Below are 19549 nucleotides of genomic sequence, written 5' to 3' on the forward strand. Positions count from 1 at the left end.
ACAAATCACCTTGTAGAGAGTTAAGCTACAAACACATCACCCTGTAGAGGGATCAGCTACAAACAAATCACCTTGCAATGAGTTCAGCTACAAACAAATTACCCTGTAGAGAGATCAGCTACAAACAAAACACCGTGTAGAGACTTCAGCTACAAACAAATCAACCTGTAGAGATTTTGGTTCCAAACAAATCACCCACTGTAGAGAGATCAGCTACAACCAAATCTCCCTGTAGAAAGATCAGCTACAAACAATCACCCTATAGAGAGTTCAGCTGCAAACAAATCACCCTTTAGAGAGATCAGCTACAAACAAATCACCCTGTAGAGAGTTCAGCTACAAACAAATCACCCTGTAGAGAGTTCAGCTGCAAACAAATCACCCTGTAGAGAGATCAGCTACAAACAAATCACCCTGTAGAGAGTTCAGCTTCAAACAAATCAACCCTGTAGAGAGATCAGCTGCAAACAAATCACCCTGTAGAGAGATCAGCTACAAACAAATCACCCTGTAGAGAGTTCAGCTACAAACAAATCACCCTGTAGAGAGTTCAGCTACAAACAAATCACCTGTAGAGAGTTCAGCTCCAAACAAATCACCCTGTAGAGAGTTCAGCTGCAAACAAATCACCCTGTAGAGAGATCAGCTACAAACAAATCACCCTGTAGAGAGTTCAGCTGCAAACAAATCACCCTGTAGAGAGATCAGCTACAAACAAATCATCCTGTAGAGAGTTCAGCTACAAACAAATCACCCTGTAGAGAGTTCAGCTACAAACAAATCACCCTGTAAGAGATCAGCTACAAACAAATCAACCTGTAGTGAGATCAGCTATATAGACACTAGACACAATACAGGGAATTCAGTTACAAGCAAATCACCCAGTAGAGAGTTCAGCTACAAACAAATCAACCTGTAGTGAGATCAGCTATATAGACACTAGACACAATACAGGGAATTCAGTTACAAGCAAATCACCCTGTAGAGAGTTCAGCTACAAACACATCACCCTGTAGAGAGATCAGCTACAAACAAATCACCTTGCAGTGAGTTCAGCTACAAACAAATTACCCTGTAGAGAGATCGACTACAAACAAAGCACCTTATAGAGACTTCAGCTACAAACAAATCAACCTGTAGAGATTTCAGTTACAAACAAATCACCCACTGTAGAGAGAGCAGCTACAACCTAAATCACCCTGTAGACAGATCAGCTACAAACAAATCATCCTGTAGAGAGTTCAGCTACAAAAAAAAATCACCCTGTAGAGAGATCAGCTAGAAACACATCACCCTGTAGAGAGTTCAGCTACAAACAAATCACCTTGTAGAGAATTAAGCTACAAACAAATTACCCTGTAGAGAAATCAGCTACAAACAAATCACCTTGTAGAGAGTTCACTTACAAACAAATCTACTCATAGAGATATCAGTTACAAACAAATCACCCCCTGTAGAGAGATCAGATCACCCTGTAGAGAGTTCAGCTACAAACAAATCACCCTGTAGAAATTTCAGGTATAAAAAATCACCCTATAGATAGTTTTGATACAAACAAATCACCCTGTAGAGACATCAGGTTACCCTGTAGAGAGTTCAGCTACAAACAAATCACCCTGTAGAAATTTCAGGTATAAATAATCACCCTATAGATAGTTTTGATACAAACAAATCACCCTGCAGAGACATCAGGTTACCCTATAGAGGTCAGCTAGAAGAAGTCACCTTGTAGAGAGTTCAGCAACAAAGAACCCACTCTGTAGAGAGTTCAACTAGAAACTAGTTACCCTATACAGAGATCAGCTATATGTAGAAACAAGTCATCCTGTAGAGAATTCAGCTACAAACAAATCGCACTGTAGAGATTTCAGCTACAAACAGATCATCATCCTGTAGATAGTTCAACTATAGATGCAAGTCACCCTGTAGTAGGAGAAGTCACCTTGTAGAGAGATCAGCTAGAAACCAGTCACCTTGTAGAGACCAGCTACAAAGAAACCATCCTGTAGAGAGTTTAGCTACAAACAAATCACCCAGAGAGTTCAGCTATGAACAGATCACCCTGTAGAGAGTTCAGCTATACAAGTCACCCTTTAGAGAGATCAGCTAGAAGCAAGTCACCTTGTAGAGAGTTCAGCTACAAAGAAACCATCCTGTAGAGAGTTCAGCTACAAACAAATCATCCTGCATAGAGTTCAGCTGCAAATAAATTACCCTGTAGAGAGTTCAGCTACAAACAAATCACCCTGTAGAGTGTTCAGCTACATAAAAGTCACCCTACAGAGAGATCAGGTCACCCTATAGAGAGATCAGCTAGAAGAAGTGATCTTGTAGAGAGTTCAACTACAAAGAACCGACTCTGTAGAGAGTTCAGCTAGAAATAAGTTACCCTATAGAGAGATCAGCTAGAAACAAGTAACCCTGTAGAGATTTCAGTTACATACAGATCATCCTGTAGATAGTTCAGCTAGATACAAGTCACCTTGCAGAGAAATCAGCTAGAGGAAGTCATCTTGTAGAGAGCCAGCTAGAAACAAGTCACCTTGTAGAGAGTTCAGTGACAAAGAAACTATCCTGTAGAGAGTTCTTCTACAAACAAATCGACCTGTAGAGAGTTCAGATGCAAACAAATCACCCTGTAGAGAGTGCAGCTACAAAAAAAATCAACCTGTAGAGAGTTTAGCTACACTTCAAGTCCCTTAGTAGAAAGATCAGTTGCGAACAGGTTATCCAGTAGGGAATAATAGACATGTAATAAATATATTTATATAATCACTGATAAAATCAAAAAAACAGTTGAAGTATTAAAAATCTGCTCTGTCTTTTTATTCTTCCTGTGGTAAAGAAATAGGATAAGTTTAAAAAGCCCCAAAGCCAGCCTATGGCCAGCTTTGGGGTATACAAATACAAAAAGAAGTGATATCTAATCAAAAACAGCCAAGCTGTAAAAAAGATGCGGCCCCTAAAAAGGCCAAGGTGAAAAAAGATGTGAAATCCAAAGTGGCGGCCAAGAAATGGCTGTGATGGTAGGTTAATGGTAAAAATTTTAATAACAACAATTCAGGTGAATTTGGTGCCGCTTGGTCTTGCCAGAAAATTCACCTGAATTGTCGTTATTAAAATTTATACCATTAACCTACCATCACAGCCATTTCTTGGCCGCCACTCTTGGATTTCACATCTTTTTTCACCTTGGCCTTTTTAAGGGCCACACCTTTTTTTTACAGCTTGACTGTTTTTGATTAGATAGAATTATATGACATTGCAAGTTATTCTGTAGGGAGTTCAGCTACAAACAGTTAATCTTATAGACAATTCAGTTACAAGCAAGTCACCCTGTAGAGAGTTCAGCTATAAATATGCTGCTGTAGAGATTCAGAACATTATAAGTCACACTGAAGAGAATTCAACTATAAACAAGTCACCTTGTAGAGAGTTCAGCCACAACAAGTCACTCTGTAGAGAATTCAGCTACAAACAAGTCACTGCGTAAAGGGTTCAGCTACAAAAAAAGTTACCCAGTAGAGAGTTTATCTAGATCAGCTACAAACAAGTTACTATATGCAATGTTCAGCTACAAATAAGTCACTCTGTAGAGAGTTCAGCTACAAACAAGTCACTCTGTAGTACAAACAAGTCACCGTGGAGAGAGTTCAGCAACCAATCAAAAGACCACCATGTAAAGAATTCAGCTATACAAACAAGGTATAACTCTATTGAGAGATCAGGTAGAAACTTAACAGATTACACTGTAGAGAGTTCAGCTAGAAACAAGTCATCCAGTAGAGAGATCAACTAGAAAACATCACCTGTAGAGAGTTCAGCTACAAACAAATTAACCTTTAGAGTGATCAGCAACAAACAAATCAACTTGTAGAGAGATCATCTAGAAACAAATCAACCTGCAGAGAGATCAGCTACAAACAAATCAGCTTGTAGAGAGATCAGTTACAGACAAATCAACCTGTAGAGAGATCAGCTAGAAGAAACTACATTGTAGATAGTTCAGTTACAAACAAATCACCCTGTAGAAAGATCAGTTAGAAGAAGTTGCCTTGTAGAGAATTCAGCTACAAAGAAACCATTTTGTAAAGAGCTCAGCTGCAAACAAATCACCTGTACAGAATTCAGCTACAAACAAATCACCCTGTAGAGAGATCAGCTAGAAGAAATTACCTTGTAGAGAGTTCAGCTACAGTACAAAGAAACCACCATGTAGAGAGTTCAGCTGCAAAGAAATCACCCTGTAGAAAATTCTGCCACAAAAAAAATTTCCCTGTAGAAAGATCAGTTAGAAGAAGTTATCTTGTAGAGAGTTCAGCTACAAAGAAACCACCATGTAGAGAGTTCAGCTAGAAGAAATTACCTTGTAGAGAGTTCAGCTACAAAGAAACCACCATGTAGAGTGTCACATCGCCACACACTGATTCACCGTGTTTGTGCAACAGGGTTTTTGGACCTGTCCACCAGATATTGAAAAGAAATTTATTCCACCACATGTTGAAAGGAAGACTTGTGAAGTTATTGATGTACTCATCAAATTGGGGTCCACGGGGACATCGGTGATCATTTACCAGCCAGCTGTAAGTAATGTCACAACAGAAGGAAAGGAACCATTTCCATACCACTATGGCATACTGATTTTCCAGGTCAGTTTATATACACTCAACCACAGAAATGTAGAACTTTGGTTGCTGGTGGAAAATAAATGCCTTTTACTCAGTTACAAGAGATTTACCCAGCTGGGATAAAATGTTGAAGTGAATGTCATTACTTGTTCATCAGGTATTGGACAATTCCAAGTGTCCAGATTACGCAGTTGTCCTCATGTTCAAGTTTACACATTTAGGCAAGTTCCACAACATCCTGTAATCTATTACTACTGTATATCAGTGTGGAATAATGTTCAACACCCAGGCTTTAGGTGTATTGCATTTAACACCTGCTTGTTGGTTTTGCAGGCCATCTGGTCATACCAGTTTATCCACTAGCAGTTGAATGTGATCATGGTATGTATGTAAGTTGAGACCATGCAGGAACAAAGATACAGGTGTCATGAATTTCAGGTCAGTTGACGTACAGAGGAATTGTATTATTGCAATTGTTCTTTTTGTAGTTATCAATTATCAGTGACCAAGTTGTGATAGCGTACTTTTGTTTGACTAATGTCCTAATGTTCTGGTTTAACATGCTTAACCAACAGTTATGTTATTCATGCACTTAGCCTGGGATATAATTTTTGTTCATTTTGATTATCCATGCTATTATTGATACAGCCCGGCATATTGATTTCTTGTACATTCTCTTATTAATTCAGTGCCTGCTGGATTGTGTCATCAGATATCGACACAAGTATTTTTGGTGTTGCAACTGATCTTCCAGGTCAGTTGCATGAGTGCTTAATTTAAAGTTAACTTCAGTGCCTGCTTATTCTTTTACAGGCCTCTGTATCATCATGCTGACATACAAGAGATCATCACCATTGTTGAACTATTTTTAGTAATGTCTTGATGTGATGTTGATTAACGTCGTGTTACACATTGTTGTATGCATACCATATGGCAAGAAATTTTCATGGTTTCATGAAATTTGAATATTGTGTAAGTTGTGTGGAACAACCCCAACTCATACACAATCACTGGTAAACCACGAACCACATTCGAGCCACAACACCAACCACATTCGAGCAATCCATTACAAAATTTTGTTGCACCGTTTGTGTGTGCATAATACTAATGAAAGCTACACACACTACATAGAAGTGGTAACCCCTAAAGGATTGTTACGTTTTGTATTCACTGTACCGGCCTTTGTGGTTAATTTATTAAAAATTACATGTAAATGGAGAATTGAAGAGTATGCTTAAAGCTCCTTCGCTAGTGACTTTGTTCTTCACACCTTGTTTATAAGACATCTGGCAATTTGCAAACGCTCACATGGGGTGCAGCACTAAATGGAATTTAAAAGATTTCTGCTTAAAACGCCTTCCCTAGGGAACTTATGGTTCAGCACGCTGTCACAACTTGTTTATCAAGCATTAGATATTGTGTCCACATCATGTCTTTAAAAGTTATTGTAGGGATTAGAGGTTTGATTGAAGAAAATACGTGTACAGGCAAACCAGAATTGGATAATGTCAATGCTAGATGGATTGTACAAACACGGCTATGTTGACTGGTATAATGTGACAGTAGTTGTAACATAACGTAGAGAAATTAGTGAAATACGCCTATTTTTATTTTGCGATGGCTACTTTTTGTTTTAGCAAGGTCGCAAGAAAAGTATGATGACGACTCCCGAAGATTTTTTAATCATGTAACACAATACAAATCTATTGAGAGATGTTGCATAATCCAGAACTAATATTGCAAAACCGACCCTACACGTAAATAACTCACAGTAGTGGCTGCGCGTCTTTTAATTGGGTGTGCGCTTTGTAGTTTCTTGGCTGCGTGACTCACTACCCTGAGTCTTGATTTGTATTTTCCATATCTGTAGGTATGGGGAGGCAGATACCATCACTATAAACATCTTACCCATTTTCTCAGTGAGAAGTGGAGCTCCCCATATTCTGTGGTTATGGGCTGGCTTTGCTGTAGTTTGGAGTTCTCCTTGCTGCTCTCTTCAATAATGTGCACCAGGAGATCGCATTCTAGATCCAAGCATCCCTGTGTGCCTTCAGCTGTTGACCTTGCCGTTGCTGAGGGGCACCTGTCTCATTATGGGCTGGCTTTGCTGTAGTTTGGAGCTGCTCTCATTGCGCTATTTAATAATGTGGATTCCATTCTAGATCCAAGCATCCCTGTGTACCTCCAGCTGTCGACCTTGCTGTTGCTGTTTCCTTAAGTACAATAATGTTTTTATATTATGCTTGTTTCTTTTTCTTATAAAAATATGTCTACCAGGACAATGTAACCTGTAACTATTCTATCATACATGACTGTTGTATTAGAGTATATCTTGGGTCGTGCTAGCTAGACCAATAAGGGGTGAGGTGATCTTGTCTACTGTTAAGTATAGCTAGATTGTTAAGAGGTGGGGTCTCTGTAATCTATCGCTATTAGTCCACCTACATCTTTATTTTAGGGGCGTGGTAGTATCGCAGATGAGATCCGAATCGTGAAGTCTAGCTAGTGTACCCCTTATAGTAGTGGCGGGACCAAAGTGCTTCTAAAATCCAGCTCTGAAATAATTCTGTTGCATCTAAATATGCTGTTGAAAGAAAGTGTTGATAAGGAAAATTAACGCCTTGATATGATTTCATTGTATGAAGAAGACAAGTAGCCTGATTGAAGATAAAAGAAAAGACAAGGCGCAGAGGGCCTACGCTCGTCGGAATCCCAAAAGGCACATCCCACTGGTGAGTTTGTTATTGTGGCGTAAAATGGTGGCCTTGTGCTGCTTTGTTTAGTCTCTTGCCTTGTGACTGTGATCAGGCATGCAGTCAGGCAGTGAGTCTAAAATTTGAGTTTTAGCGATTTTAAATTCTATATCCGGCTACCTGTAAATGTTTTGTTATATGTAATGCTGTATTGTATATTATATGAACTAGTACTAGTCCGTAAAGGTGAACCCCAATAACTTTGCTGTAAAAAAAGGATTGTCCAAGAAACTACAAGTATCTGTAACCCCATATACAAACAGTTCAGCTGTAGAAGAAGACTCCATGAAATTAACTGGTAACTGAAAGAGCTGATATCTGGAGTGGCCAAAAATCAATGTTACTGCAACTGACTATGATTAACAAAGTGTTATCAAGTCCATACAAGAATACCTTGGCTGTAAAACTGGCAAATGAAAGTAACTGGCAACAAAAACAGCTGATATCTGAAGCAGCCAAGAATAAAAGTTAAGGTGATACACCCAAGTACAGTTATTAACTTGCAACATTGCATCTTAATCATTCAACTGTGTTCTATACACTCACCCTTGCTACATCCTAAATTAATTCTTTGTAACTCTAATTGGCTGGTAATTTGGCCGCCTTTTTTCTTTACACTGACTATTGAAAAAAGTGGCCAAATTACCAGGCAATTAGAGTTACAAAGAATTAATTTAGGATGTAGCAAGGGTGGATGTATAGTACACAGTTGAATGATTAAGATTCAATGTTGCAAGTTAATAACTGTAGTTAGGTGTATCAACTTAACTTTTATTCTTGGCTGCTTCAGATATCGGCTGTTTTTGTTGCCAGTTACTTTTATTTACAGCCATGATATTCTTGTATGGACTTGGTAAAACTTTGGTAATCATAGTCAGTTGCAGTAACATTTATTTTTGGCCGCTCCGGATATCAGCTCTTTCAGATACCAGTTAATTTTATGGAGTCTTCTATAGCTGAGCTGTTTGTATATGGGGTTGCAGATACTTGTAGTTTCTTGGACGCACCCTTTTTTTTACAGCAAAGGTGTTTTTGGGGGGTATCACTAATTTTCGTCAGTTATATAATTTATAGACTCAGTGTTCAAGCCATGGGTGTGTATGATGAATTCTACCTTGTAGAGGTGTTGTGACCAAACACAAATCTGCTGAGCATATAACATACAATCCTATAGTAGCTATTAATTTTTAATAGGACAAAAGCCAGTGGAAATTACTGCGATTAACTGATAAGGCCAAGTAATGCCGTGCTACAGTCAGGGTTATCAAAATGTGTGTAAAGCATTTACTGTATTTGCAAAGCATGCTTTTCTAGGTGATCTTGGGGAATGCAACCACCTTGAAATAGCAAACCTGAGATTGCATCTGGGATCTGGGGTGTTTTCATACAGAGATGTAAACATTCATCTATATTGTTCGATGACTGTTCTATTAGAGTATTTATTTCCTAACTGCTCTATTAGAGTATATCAATCATTCTGTACTTTTCAAGTTGATAAGTTGTCCTGAGGACAACTTATCAACTTGATTTGCCACTAGTAGAGCAAGATGCTTTGCTGAGGGTTAAAAAGTGATCACATTCACCATACTATTATATTTAATTCATTACATACACATGCTATCATCATGTACATGCACAAGATACACAAAAGGTGCAAACACTTAATACGCGCATGTTCACACACATACATCACATATTGGTTGTACTTGATGTACACAAGTTAATATTGCATTTCTTGAAATGCTCTTGTAGGTGAGCTGGTAGTGCCCTTACTACGTGTTAAAAATTTCTTGCAGAAAAGAAAATTGTGTTGTACATTCTGTTTAGTGTTGTAATAACGTTACATTAATAATGTTACATTTGTCAGCCTCGTGTTCAGATTCTAATTAATGACTCCTCCACAAGTTACATGCATGCGTGCCATAAGAATGCTTACCATAATACATAGCACTTCCTCCCCTCTAAAAGAAAAAATTATAACATTTGAGAAATTACAATGATTGGGAGGGGGGTATGAGTAATCAAAAAAAAATAATTACAACAATCAAGAGATAAATATAGCAAAAGGAAAAAAAAAAGTAATGTGTGCATTAAAGTTTAGTTAATCTCTTCGATCAACCTCGCAGGTGGATGACGGTTCTAGTTAGCCACAATGTCACTAACTCCTGTCCATGCGAATCATTGAGGGAATTGCTTTCTACTTCTAAAGGCACAAAAGGTACTACTTCGTTGTTTGTTTTAGTGGACTCATCCTGTTTATCATGCTCCTGATCAGCTTGTTCATTATCAGGAGTTGGGTTTCCAACATCTAAAGTGCTGGTACCAGACAACAGGTGATCAACATGTGCTTGGTGGGAATGTCCATCTACAGACACTTCATAGTTTAGAGGGCTCAATACCTTGGTTACAATACCCTTTCTCCATCGATCAGTAGCATTGGGGTGCAGATCACGTACTATAATATTGTCATTGACAGCAAAAGTTCAAGGTTGTTTGTCACCCACTTGCATCTCGGCAGCTTGCTCCAATCGCTGTGAAGTACAAGGGTGTACTAAAGAAAGGCGAGTCCGTGGCACACGGTTGAGGAGAAGCTCTGCCGGAGTTCTGGATGTTGTGGTATGCTGAGTGTTGCGGTATGTGGCCAGAAAACGTGCAATGTGTGTATCCAAAGTGGTGTCCTTGGTCACCTATGCTTTGCTCAAGGGATGCTTGACGGTCTTTACCATATTTTCTGCCAACCCATTGGAAGAGGGATGGTAAGGTGGTACCCGGTGATGCACAATGCCATTAGCTGCAACAAACTGCTGGAACTCCGTGGATTGAAAAGGTGAGCCATTGTCAGAGACTAACGTGGTGGGAAGACCATGACATGCAAATATATGTCGAAGTTTGTCAATGGTCTGTTGGGCTGATGTTGAAGACACAATGTGTTCTTCTGGCTACCTTGAGTAGGCATCAACAGCAACCAACAATAAGTGTCCACCAAAATGGGCATGGTCCACAAGTACTCTTTGCCATGGGTGTTGGGGGATCATCCATGGGTGAGCTGGTGCCTTTGGTGGGTTCCTGTTAGCAGCATAGCATTCAACACAAGCACGGCAAACTTCTTCAATTTGGGAGTCTAATCCTGGCTACCAGAAATAGCTACGAGCAAGGGACTTCATTCTGCTCATCCCAAATGGCTGGTATGGAGTTCCTGTAACAGTGACTGACGGAAAGCCAGAGGGATTACCATTCTTGAACCCCATAGGACACAACCATCCAAGACAGACAATTCTGTATAACGCTTGCGAAAAGGGCTAAGGTCTAGTGCAGTATCTGCAGGCCAGTGACCATGCTGGATTGATTTCAACACAATGGCTAATTCTTTGTCACGTTTGGATTCCTTTGCAATCTGGGTTGCCGTAACTGGCAGGTCATCCATCTGTACAACTACATGAATCTTTTCAGCACTATCGAGTGCTTGTCCAGATAATGGCATTCTTGACATGCAGTCAGCATAGTGGTTAGCTGTACCATTGATATGTTCAATGGTATACTGGTATGCACTGAGAGTAAGAGCCCACCTCTGCATATGTGCCGTGGCCATAGGTGATACACCCTGCTTATTCCCAAAAATCTTGCAGAGAGGGCGATGGTCCGTTACGAGTATGAATGGAGGACCATACAGGTACTGGTGAAAATGACGTACCCCAAACACCAGGGCTAAACCCTCACGCTCAATCTGTGCATACGCTTGTTCGGGCTTGGAAAGTGTGCGTGATGCATAGGCAACAGGCTTCTGGCTGCCATCATCCATTATGTGCACCAAACAAGCACCTAAGCCATATGCTGATGCATCACACAGCAGCTTGACTGGCCTATTAACATCATAATGGGCTAATGCCCTGTCAGAACTAAGCAATTGCTTGGCAGTATCAAAAGCTTTCTGGTGTACACTTGTCCAAGTCCAACTGGCATTCTTCTACAACAACTGGTTTAATGGGTGTAATGTATGTGACACATTAGGTAAGGACTTAGCATTAAACAAGTAGGTCAACATACCAAGGAATGATTGTACAGTAGTTCCTGCTTGTTAGTCGGAGCAGATGCATCTCTAATTCCAGTTATCTTCTCTGCTGTTGGCTTGACACTTTCTGTAGAAATCCTATGCCCTAAAAATTCCAAGTCCTTGACAAAGAACTTGCACTTGGATTGCTTCAGTTTGAGTCCATACTCTCTCAAACGAATTGCACTATCCGAAGATTCTCAATGTGCTCTGCTCTGGTGTAGGGCTCAAACGAATATTCTATTATTTGAATATTCGGAGAATATTCGAATATTTGAATACCATTTCTGGTATTCGAATATTCGTTTCAAAGGAAATATATAACATCAGTGTGTAGAGTACATGGAAATTCTTTATCCCACATAAGCATATCTTTGACATAAGTGATCAAATCATGTTGATTCTGAATTGTACTAAAAAGACATCTTGTACAACTGGATTATTGATATCTCGTCCATACCAATGCTGAAAAAGAATATTCGAATATTCGGTAGTTGTGAATAAAGAATATTCGAATAGTAAAAACCACTATTTGTTTGAGCCCTACTCTGGTGCGACCTGTAATTAGAATGTCATCAATATAATAAGCACATTTGGGGATTCCAGCTAAGATCTGGGTCATAGTACGTTGCCACAGGGATGGTGCTGTGGTGATACCAAAAGGAAGATGAGTATACATATACAAGCCACGATGGGTATTGATAGTGAGGAGTGGTTGGCATTCACTTTTGACTTTCATTTGCTTATATGCCCTAGCTAGGTCAAGTTTAGTGTAGGACTCACCATTGGCAAAGGCACGAAACATCTCCTCTGGTGTGGGCAGGGGGTATGTATGAGACTGCAGAACAGGGTTAATGGAGACCTTGAAATCCCCACAAATCCTGATACCCCCATCCTTCTTATGTACCACGACGATCAGTGTTGCCCAATCGCTTCTCTCCACTGGCACTAGTTCCCCTTCCTGTACTTGCTGTTGTAACTGTCTCTCTACCTTTTCCTTAAGCGCGAATTCTACTGGGTGGGCCTTGTGAAAACGAGGGGTAGCTGATTCAATGACAGTAACAGTTGCTTCAATTTCTCTCAAAACTCCTAATTCATCATGAAAAACCTCTGAAAATTCTTTGATCAAGTCATCTTTCACCACATTAGCAGTTGTTTGGTGGACAGTCGTGGCTTGGGTAATCAGTGAAATAAGGTCTAAGTTAAGCAAGGCCATCCAATCTCTTCCCAAGAGGGGTAACTGCTTCTTTACATCTACCACTACAAACACTGCTGAGATGGTACAATGATTGATTTTAATGGTAGCATGGCATTCCCCAGCAACAACCAGTGGGGATTTATCATATTGGTATAAGGAAACTCGAGATGGCTTTAACACACACACATCTGTCAAGAACTGCTCAAAGATCGACAAAGGAATAGTAGAGCGTTCTGCCCCTGAATCGACTTCCATCTCAATTGGACTTGAGTTGATGTCTACTGTGAGCAGAAACTTGTTTGCTAGTGTGCCTAACTGTAGAATGTTATGCAAGTATCCCGAGCTGTCACTACTGTCATCATCATCACTTTCAACAGTCCCTTGCACGGATCCAATATACTTACCCTTGGCAGCGTCCTTGTCTTTTAGGTGAGCAGGCTGCTTGGAACGACACGCTGAAGCCAAATGTCCAACCTTCTGGCAATTGCGGCATTTAAACGTTTTGTATTTGCATTGCGTTGGTTGGTGGCCAGACCTGCCACATCGATAACATAGAGGTTTGGCAGACATCTTGTGCAAATCCCTGCTCAATCGCTCAGCTGAAGCACCATGTATTCCCCGGCTTTCCCTTGTGGCTGTCTCAGCTGCAGCGGCCTTCTGAATTTTCGTTTGTAGTGTCAGGTCCTGTATACTGATGAGTTCGCGTTGGCATTTACGATCGTTCAAACCACAGACAAACTGATCGCAAAGGGCAGTGTCAAAATACTGAACGAAATTGCATGTATTCGCTAGCCGCCTTAAGGCTGCGATAAAATCAGTGGTTCTTTCTTGATCTTCCTGCGTACGCTGGAAGAACTTATAAGTGTTCTGTTATCTCAATAGTTTGAGGCCGGTAGTGCGCTGTCAGTAGTGCTACCACTTGGTCCAGTGTTAACGTCGCAATATCATTAGGACTTGCCAAATCACGTAGTTTGACGAAGGTAGTTTGCCCCAACATAGTTATAAAAAGGGCTTCATCTCCGGACTTGATGTTATTGGCCGTACAGTAGAATCCAAAACACTGACGGATGTCTTCTATTGTTTCTTTAGCTGAGTCAAATTCTTTAATTTGTCCATGAGCCATCCTCGTCGCCAAAAATGTAATAACGTTACATTCGTCAGCCTCGTGTTCAGATTCTAATTAATGACTACTCCACAAGTTACACGCATGCGTGCCATAAGAATGCTTACCATAATACATAGCAAGTGTCCATTTGTATTGTTACACTTGTCACTCCATAGTTAAGCTATTAGGATCTACCAGCCTGAAATATTGATTTTTTGTACATTCTCTTTTTAATTCAGTGCCTGCTACATTGTGTCATCAAATATCCAAGCAATGTTCCAGGTTAGAAAATGCTATGCATAATATGCTTTGATCTTTGGAAGATAATGAGGTCTTTAAAAACCATAAAGAAACCTGCTAGTAGATTTCTAAAATGGTTAAAAACCTGCTAGCAGGTCTCTTAGTTAGAAACCTGCTAGCAGATAGGCCTATGCACACTCTGCAAAGCATATACAGGCTAATAGCCCATAGATTAACAGAGCTTGACCTACTCCATTCCTTTTGTAAGCACACCTATGCCAATTCGATAATGGGAGCTAGACTATAATGTTGTAGGTACGTTTGCTATCATAAACGGAGAATTACATAAATATAATGGAGTTCTATTTAATGCCCGTCAGTGTTTCAAGCCGGTTTAATATGCTTTTACTGTACTTTAAACGGACTCCCTATTAAAATAACTAAATAGGTAAGCTTTCTTGTAGAATGTTTATTTGTTTCTTGTAAAAAAAAGTTATGTAGGTGTAATCGTGTATATACTGGCTTAGTCACAGGAGGCCTAGCACCAGACCAAGTATTATTAACCATTGACAACAATGTTACCACTTAATTACTTTAAACCCTTGGTAGTGCTGGCTTTAACTTTATTGTCACAGTAGCTATCACTCTTTGTTTGATCCATCAGCAAACAGAAGCAGCGATAATGTAACTAGCTACAAGCTTTAACTGATTCGAAAACACGTTCAATCTTCTCACTGGCCATGGTCGCATGACTTGTTTTAACACTGTGACAATTTTGAAATGACATATAACTCAACCCCACAATGGTTCCACCTGCATAGTGATATATATAATTTTATAATGCCCGTATTTTCTAAGTTGGTTAGGAACCACGCCCTCGGCTCTTTGTGTTTTAGAAACCTCACTTCGCTCGGTTTCTAAAACCATGAAGAGCCTCGGTCTAGGTTCCTAACCTATACTTAGTTGAATGTGTGTTTAAGTTTAGGTCAAGTTCAGTGCCTGCTTGTTCTTTAACGGGTCTCACTTAATCTTGTGTGGTCATGCAGACATCAATGAAATTTGAATATTGTGCAAGCTGTGTGGAACAACCCCAACACATATACACAGTCACCGGCAAACCACGAACCACGTTCAAGTAATCCATTACAAATTTTGTTGCACCATGATAGTGTGCATAATGATTAATGAAAGCCACAACAGAAGCCCCATGGTGCCATTAATGGAAATAACTAAGTTCCACCTGACTGACAATTATCATGTGACCTATTTAGGGGAAATCTCTTGAAAAGCTCCTGTACAGTAACACCTCAAGTGAAAAGTGAACACACGTGATACACGATTTATATAGCAGTCCATGTCTTGTGAGGGAAGTATGAATGATAAGCATTTGTCATATTGTAACTGGATTTCAATGGAGTGGTGAAGCATACTTTAATTTGAAGCTAAAATACGTACACCGCTTGAAAAAGTCGAATATTTAAGCGTTCTATTAGAGTATATCAATCTTTTAGAGGTTTTCAGCTTCTTTCAGCCAGCACTCGTATAATAATACCAGCTATCTTTCATTCTTAGTAGTTTAGTACTTTCATCTAGCTAATCAAGAATAGGCACGCACCTTAATTCCACTGATTATTCCCGTGAACGTCCGATAATTCTAAAATTATTCCTGTAACCATACTATTATTCCTGAATTATTCTCACGAAATTTGTGACCTATTATTCTCACAATTATGTCGGAATATTAGGCGTAGGCCTAGCTAGTATGTAAAGTGCCACATCGCCTCACACTAATTAACCGCGTGTATGCAATTGGTTTTTAAACTGTCAGACATCTGCACTGACTAGAGCAAAGTCACTGAGACCAAGCTGAAAACTTCTGATGGTAACAACTTGAGTAGCAGCAAATGCCATCCAGCTTGGAATTATCTCATAGATGGATTATTGACAAGGTGTATTTGTACAGACCAAATAACTTTCGGTATTGTCACTCTATAGTGCCAATTTAGAAGTCTTGGAACTGTAGGTGGAAGAAGTAAGCTAATGTACAGGTGTACATTATGTTTATACAAAACAATACTTATTCACATTGCATACTGGTCTAAACAACTAAATATTATGTACAGTGAAACCTGTCTAGTCAGGACACTATGTAGTAAGGTTGCTGCTGGGCAAACTTGTAAATCCTCAAATGTGCCATTTGTATAAAAAGTGACATAGATTTTGGGTGCATTGTATTTAATGCCGCCTGTAGATTTTTACAGGTAATGTGGTCATACTATATGCAGTAGCGGTTGGATGTGGTACATACATACCTTGGTAACAGGTAGGAAGTGATGAATTTCAGATCAGTTTACATACAGAGGAATTGTGTTATCTTGTGTATTCTTTTTATAATTCTCAATTGTCATCTGTACATGGATCGACTGTAGTGACATCAAGGGTGTAGTGAATTTCCAGGTCAGTCTATGTATGTACTAAGGAATATAGTTGTTTATTGTTTCTGGATCAAGGGTACTGTTATAATGCCATGGCACCAAACTAATGCCCCTGTTAGTCTACATGTCATGTTTATAAAGATGTTTTCCAGTATCAAAATTTTAGGCATATTGTATTTAATGCCCACTTGTTGATTTTTGTAAGCCAATTGTGTCGTCAGATATCCAAGCAAGTGTAGCTACATGTCTTGGGTGTGGTGACCGATATTCCGGGTTAGTTACATGTGTGTTTAATTTAAGGTAAAGTTCAGTGCCTGCTTGTTCTTTTACAGGTCTCACTTAATCTTGTGTCACTGTCATGCAGACATCTAAGAAATCATCACTGGTGTTAAAATTATTTTTAGTAATGTCTTGATGTTGATTAAAGTTGTGTTACATGTACTGTAATAACATTGTTGTAAGGCAAGAAATTTTCATGGCCATCTTATCCATGAAATTTGAATATTGTGCCAGTTGTGTGGAACAACCCCAACTCATATACACCATCACTGGCAAACCACGAACCACACAACAATCTGTTACAAAACTTGAAAGCCACAACAGAAGCTCATACACAGTCACTGGGAAACCACATTCCATTACAAAATTTTGTTGTGCCATGGTATGTGCATAATGGTTAATGAAAGTCACAACACAAGCTCCATGGTGCACACTACATAGAGGTGGTAACCACGTTAGGCTTGCTGCCTTTTGTATTTACCTTACCTTTGTGGTTAATCTATTAAAAATTAAATAGAGAAATTGAAGATTATGCTTAAAACACCTTCCCAAGTAACTTTGTTCTTCACACCTTGTTTATAAGGCATCTGGCAATTATGAATGCTCTTCACACTTTGTTTATAAGACATCTGGCAAATATAAATGCTTGCATGGGGCGTCACGTGGCACTAAATGGAATCTAAAAGATTTCTGCTTAAAATTCCATCCCTAGGGAACTTACGGTTCTGCACGCTTTCACAACTTGTTTATCAGACATTGGGCTTGTGTCTACATCATGTCCTTAAAAGTTATTGTAGGGATTAGATGTTTGATAGAAGAAAATACACATATGGGCAAACCAGAATTAGATAATGTCAGTGTTAGATGGACTGCACAAACATGACTATGTTGACTGGTATAACGTGATGGTAGGTGTAACATAAGGTAGAGTGAAATATGTGTAAATATGCCTATTTTTATTTTAGCGAGGTCGCAAAACTACCACTTCTAAAGATTTTTTATCATGTAATGCCATACAAATCTATTCAGAGATGTTGCATAATCCAGGGCTAATATTGCAAAACTGACCCTACATGTAAATAACTCACAGTAGTAGCCACGCGTCTTTTATATGGGTGTGTGCTTTGTAGTTTCTTGGCCGCATGACTCACTACTGTGAGTCTTGATTTTGTAATGTAAAATGTCTTAGGATGATTTTTAAAGGCGGAATTTTTGGTGGCATGTGACAGTTTCACCACAATCCCTATGTCATGAATTGACTGACAATTGTAGTTGTTATTATCTAGTTGTAGACTGTGACCAATTTTAGTTACTTGTAATATATGCACATGTATGTCTCTTATACTTTGGGTCATGATAAGGTGCGAACACATGTTGTAGCTTCAATCAGTTGCTCTTGTTGTGGAACCAGTTTAGTGTTCAATCGCCACTCAGAGCTCATCCTCGACCACTATACTTCACACCTGCTTAAATGGCACGACTGTATCATTTGATAAAAGTTTTGTATGTACAAGTGTATCACAGTAATGAAAAGCACCAAAACAAAAAATAATCATTACTTACCTCTTTGTTTCTAAATACATGAAAGAAGAATATTGCAGCTCCCTACACATATGATAGCAAATGTGTTATAATCACAAAAAATTTAATGAAAATGTGACCAAATTTTTACAAAACTGTTCCAAATCACACATCTAACTAACACCACCATGCAGTGGATAGCTACACTATTGTACAACTAGTTTTGACCCTGAGCACTACTCAAACTACTCAACTGTTTCTTGCCAAGCCAGGCACTTCACATGGCAAGAAACCACCATTCTAGCTCTCCACACTACCTAAAAAGGTGTTTTTAAAACCAGCCTCAGTGGTTTACTGGTGGATGGCCTGATAACAATTTTTCTGTTGAATTTGCTGCAGATCAGCCAGCACAGCCATGTAATCTCGTGTCTAGGCTTCAATCGTGGTCTGCCTCCATTTTAAAGTCTATCTTTTGCCCACCCTGACACCCCTCACCCTCCTCCTCTTTGTGAGCACTTGTGATACTACTTTGCTCATCCGACTGCTCAGATTTTCTATCTTATTTGGCGGGAAACTCTAAAAGCAGCTACAAGTACTGGAAGTGGTCTGAAAGGTAATAAGTCTCTTGTGTAAGTTTCATATGTGCGCTTGCTATCCTTGGCAATTTATGCTGACTTGAATTCTTTAAAACTGTTTATCTCAAAACTTCTAACACTGCTTGAAAGTTCTTAGTTTACTAATTTGTTGAGCTTTTTTACTGTAGTTGTACCCAGTTATACTGACAGTAAAATGTCAGTAACTTTAAGTATATGGAACATAATTGTTTTACTAAGTTTTAAACTCTCAGTAAAACATCAGTGAATGCGGGTTTACTGAAAAACTACTAAAATACCAATCAATTAACTGTTCCATATACTGGGGAAATACCACTCTAGTAAACTAAGCAACTTCAAGCAGTGTAATGCATGATTTGGAACGCTTTTCCAAAATTCAGTCACAAATGGATTAATACTTACTTGTAATGAGTTCACAGCAGTGAAGACCCATGCTAAAACAATACTAGTTTGCTCATCATCTATCAGAAACAACAGTCCTAGTATCCAAGTTCCTCCAAGTAGTGGTAGAAGCGCCGAAACACTCAATAACAATGTTCTGTAAGCCCTCAATGTTATTAATGCAACAAAACTCAAGCTACACACTGTAGATACTGTGTAATACTGGATAACAACAATAATATACAACACATTAAGCAAAAATGTTCAGCATTAATATATCAATGGTAGACTGCTGTTAACAACTTCAGCTTCTGTTAACTTCATGCAATAAAGCAGTTAATGAGAAT

At 39.2% G+C, this 19549-nt stretch overlaps 1 protein-coding gene across 1 annotated transcript in view; it reads right to left on the minus strand.

Moving 5' to 3' along the window:
- Window positions 1-19549, minus strand: part of LOC136264144 (adhesion G protein-coupled receptor L3-like) — a 212297-nt gene that overhangs the window by 16984 nt on the left and 175764 nt on the right. The window contains exons 21-22 of the mRNA XM_066058857.1: window positions 19224-19359; window positions 18250-18291 (exon numbers count right to left, since the gene is read on the minus strand). Of these exons, the coding sequence (XP_065914929.1) occupies window positions 18250-18291; window positions 19224-19359 (178 nt within the window). The remainder of the gene's footprint in view (window positions 1-18249; window positions 18292-19223; window positions 19360-19549) is intronic.

The sequence above is a fragment of the Dysidea avara genome, chromosome 1 (genome assembly GCF_963678975.1).
Source record: "Dysidea avara chromosome 1, odDysAvar1.4, whole genome shotgun sequence".
Classification (NCBI taxonomy): Eukaryota; Metazoa; Porifera; class Demospongiae; order Dictyoceratida; family Dysideidae; genus Dysidea; species Dysidea avara.